The 4,080-nt window shown below is 27.6% G+C and overlaps 1 protein-coding gene across 2 annotated transcripts; it reads right to left on the bottom strand.

Moving 5' to 3' along the window:
- Positions 1–2,349: 2,349 nt before the first annotated feature.
- On the bottom strand, positions 2,350–2,979 carry LOC122502798 (antimicrobial peptide 1-like). Of its 2 annotated transcripts, none has more exons than XM_043613039.1 (2): positions 2,792–2,979; positions 2,350–2,618 (listed from the first exon to the last, which is right to left on the bottom strand). In XM_043613039.1, exon 2 carries the CDS (start codon positions 2,601–2,603, stop codon positions 2,418–2,420), a length of 186 nt encoding a protein of 61 aa, XP_043468974.1. In that variant the 5' UTR covers positions 2,604–2,618; positions 2,792–2,979; the 3' UTR covers positions 2,350–2,417. The 2 variants fall into 2 exon arrangements, with proteins under 2 accessions (XP_043468974.1, XP_043468973.1); XM_043613038.1 differs by having other exon boundaries at positions 2,803–2,979.
- Positions 2,980–4,080: the final 1,101 nt, after the last annotated feature.

The raw sequence follows: 4,080 nt of genomic DNA, 5'->3' as shown, positions 1-4,080 counted from the left end.
TGCATTCTTTTTATTATTTATGAAAATAATTCAATTGTCTGTGTACAATTTTATTAAAATTTTTTTAAAATTGAATTCTTTTTGAGAAATTTTATCAAAATAGTAGACATTGAATATCATTATAAAAGGAGAAAAATTTTTGAAAATAATTGAAATTAGGACAAAAATTTTATTGACATTTTTCAAAAATAAAATTGAACTTTGGGAAAGAATTTTATTATTTATAAATATAATTAAGACTTTGACCAGAATTTTTTACAAATTTTCAACATAATTGAATTTTTTTAGAAGAATTTTATTACTTTTGAAAATAATTGAATTTCTGCAGTTATTTCTACCTTCTCTAAAATTTAATTTTCAGTTTTCAACAATTTGAATTAAAAATTTTTAAATTTTGTTATTATCAAGAATTTGCTAATTTTATTTTAAAAAGTAGGCAAGAAGTAAGCAGCGCGAATTGTTGTTAGTCTTTTGATAAAAACCGAAATTATCGTTCGGAGTCTATCGAAATTCCAGTATAACGTGATATATGTAAAAAGACAAAGATGTTAAATTTACTTTTTTGACATTTTTTCTGAAAACGATCAGTACGAAGTGAGATAAATAGATAATTAAAAATTTCGTATTGTTTTGCATAATTCTTTGGGTAATAAAGTGAAAATTGACATCAAAAAATAAAATCTTAATTCGGCTCCTCTGGAATATCTTGACTGTGTGTTATGCTCCTTGTAACCAGGGAAGGTTTTCGAAGGGTGGAAATGATGGGAGTCCCTCGGTTGGGTAACCCCCGCGAGGCAATAAATTCGTTCTTCGTTCTGTCTGAAATTCTACCTTCTCTGAATGTTATATACTTATATATATATATATGTGTAAATACATAAAGGTACCATTTCGTGGTATAAGTTTTCAATGTGTGTGTGTATATATATATGCGGTATATAAATTCGCCTCGCGGAATAAGGATCGAGCCATGTTTAACCCCCTTTCAGACGTCGCTCGGGTATACCCTAGGCAAGTAGGAGAGGGTGGAGAAAGGTTCGTTGGAGGTCGTCGGATGGTTTTCACCCAAAAGTGGAAGGAGGCACCTTCTTGGATCAATAAATGATTTAACATTCACAAAATGGCGGGCCACACGGTCGGGTTCCGCAGAGGCGGAGAAATAATATAATCTACCTTAGACTCTCTGCTTCTCTACTTCCACCCTCGACTCGCGGGGTTTCGTTCTCGGTTCTCACACACCCCTACCACTATACTCTATATAGAGCCTTAGCTTGTGTTTTCCTTCTCTCTCTCTATTTCTCTTTCTCAAACCACCCTCTTATTCCACCCACACCTCGACATCGTCAGCAGACTTTGGAGAACTCCCTTAATACCTACGTGGTTTCTAACATCGAAGAAGGTACCGTTCGGTACCATTAGACTATTCGAATCTCGACTTTTCAGATGCCACGAATAGTTCTCCTCGTGTGAGTGGATTCTATTCTGCCAGAATCCACGTCTGGTCTGCATACTTCTCTCTTTGGGGCTGTGCTTATATAGGCAAAGCTTTAGACTATTACCCGCTCACAGTAATAGATTTGTTTTCACGTCTGTGTTGGACAATAAAATATCTTTTAATTTCCAGTGGAAAATAAATTTTCAAAATTCCTAAACTATTTCAAAATTTTGCTTCTGTTGATCACTTCATTAATTTTTATATGAGATGTTGTCATTTGGTAAAATAATTATTTCCTTTATTGTATTAAAATCTTGTACATCCAAGTAGTTTTCCAAGGATATCAAATTGAGACAAAAAACTTATCATGAAAGTAATCATTTGCGCAAATTTTGAAAGAAGAGAAAGAGGTTCTTGAGAAAAAAAAGAAAATTCTGTTTCTAGAATTAATAAAAGAAAAATTAATCTACCTTCATTATAAACAAGTTAGAAAAATACCAATGTTGGTACCACATCATCATCCGTTAAAAATCCCTTTCTTGCTTTTGTAAATTCTTTTGGAAAACAAAAGAGAAATAAAATCGACAAAAAGTAGTTCCTTGTCGACTACTATTTCCTTCTACAAACAAAACAAAAATTAGAAATTTTTAACCCTTACTATATTGGGAGTTGGAAAATTTAACAATGTTGTCTCATAAACTGTTCAAAATCTGTTTCCTGATTTTACAGATTGTTTTAGAAATAATTGATTTTGTTAGTAAAATAAAAATAGAATCCAATAGAAATATTTTCATTACAACTGTAGCATTTGTTGCTATAAACATTATAAACTAGGAAAAGATCAGAAATTTTCAAAATCTGTTGTTTTGAGATTGAAAAGAGGATTTCATTGATGATAAAAGAAAAAATATTTATTAGATTTGAAAAGAATTTATTTTATAACCTTTATATGGATGAAAGGAACGTATGGTTAACACAAATATCATCCATTAATACATATTCCATAGTCAAATTGTGGTCGTAGTTGACAAATTCCGCAACAATAAACACGACCCATTCCGGGTTTGCATATACCACCATTCACAATACATTGTGCATTCGATAATTTCACCAAAATAGCGATTTTTATAATCATCACCAATAGTCCAATTAGTTTCAAATTCACCATATTTTAAGCTGTTCTCTAAAAAAAAAGTTTACTACTATTATTACTATTATTATTTTTATCACTATTTTTATTATTATTATTATTATTATTATTATTATTATTATTATTATTATTATTATTATTATTATTATTATTATTATTATTATTATTATTATTATTATTATTATTATTATTATTATTATTATTACAATTATATTACTTTATGATCCAATTATTGTTCAACTATAACAAAAATTATTAGTCAGTTCTCGATTTTCTTTCACCTAAAATTTAGTCTCTCAATTCTAAAAATTATATACGAAACTGAATTGTTAATAAAACTTGGAGTCAAATGTTTATTTAATTGTTTAAGATATTGTACTTTTTCCTCTAACTTTATTGCGACAAATGCAAATTTTAAATAACGTCAAGGAACAATGTATGTAACGAAACCAGATAAGGCGCACGTGCACACTTGAAAAAACAGAAGACTTTTTTTTGCACTAAATATTTTAATCAGTATAAGTATGATGAAAAATACTTTTATAATGTACAATAATATGTTTCGCATAGATGTGAAAATTAGAGCATTAAATTTTTATAAGAAAATAATTTACAATAAAATTATTGCGTAATAGATTATGATTCTTACTGTCATTGTGGTAATATTATCATGAACATTATCATTACCATTAGCATTGACATTATCATTAGTATTAACATTTTCATTAACATTATTATTAACATTAATATTAACATTATTATTAACATTATTATTAATATTATTATTAACTTTATAATTTACATTATAATTAAGAATATCATCACAATTAGATATTAGTTATTTAGTACTATTCTGATTATCATTAGCAATATTAACACTATTATCACTATTATTATTATTATTATTTGTTTTTTTGTTTTTTTTAGTTGTTTAGTAATATTATCATTATCGTTTGCAATATTATTTTCACTATTAGATATTAGTTAGTTAGTTGTATAGTAAAGATAAGAAAATTTAGAGGAAGATCATAAATTATCGAATGATATTAAAGGATTTTTGCAGTATCCGGTATTCCAACGTCTTTGTTGATAACAAAAGCCAGAACAGCAGTTTCCCAAACTACCGTCAACTTTACATGTGTGTCCATTAGATAGACATGAATTTGCTACAATTGAACGTGAAACGAACACGATTGTTGCCATTAGGATTAACATTAAGCGCATCGATTTATTCAACATTTTTGTCTAATGTTTCTGTAAAAATCGAATAAATGTTAATAAATTTACAAATACGGCAAATTTTTAGGATTTTTTCTTAAATAAAATATCAATGCATATTAAAATGATAATAATACATTAGTGTTTATTAATATTAATATGTTTACAACTTATTTATAATTTAATATTTACCAGTAAGACTGAATTGATAAGCACAAATATGAGATGAAACAGTTTTTTGTGAACAGTTCGTATAAATGCAGATAAAAATTCGAAA

The sequence above is a fragment of the Leptopilina heterotoma genome, unplaced genomic scaffold, assembly GCF_015476425.1.
Source record: "Leptopilina heterotoma isolate Lh14 unplaced genomic scaffold, ASM1547642v1 Lhet_238, whole genome shotgun sequence".
Taxonomy (NCBI): Eukaryota; Metazoa; Arthropoda; class Insecta; order Hymenoptera; family Figitidae; genus Leptopilina; species Leptopilina heterotoma.
This window is presented reverse-complemented; position numbering and strand designations above follow the sequence as displayed.

Coding starts and splice junctions, on each gene's coding strand:
- LOC122502798 (XM_043613039.1), bottom strand. CDS start 2,603: ATGGTGAATTTGAAACTAATTGGACTATTGGTGATGATTATAAAAATC.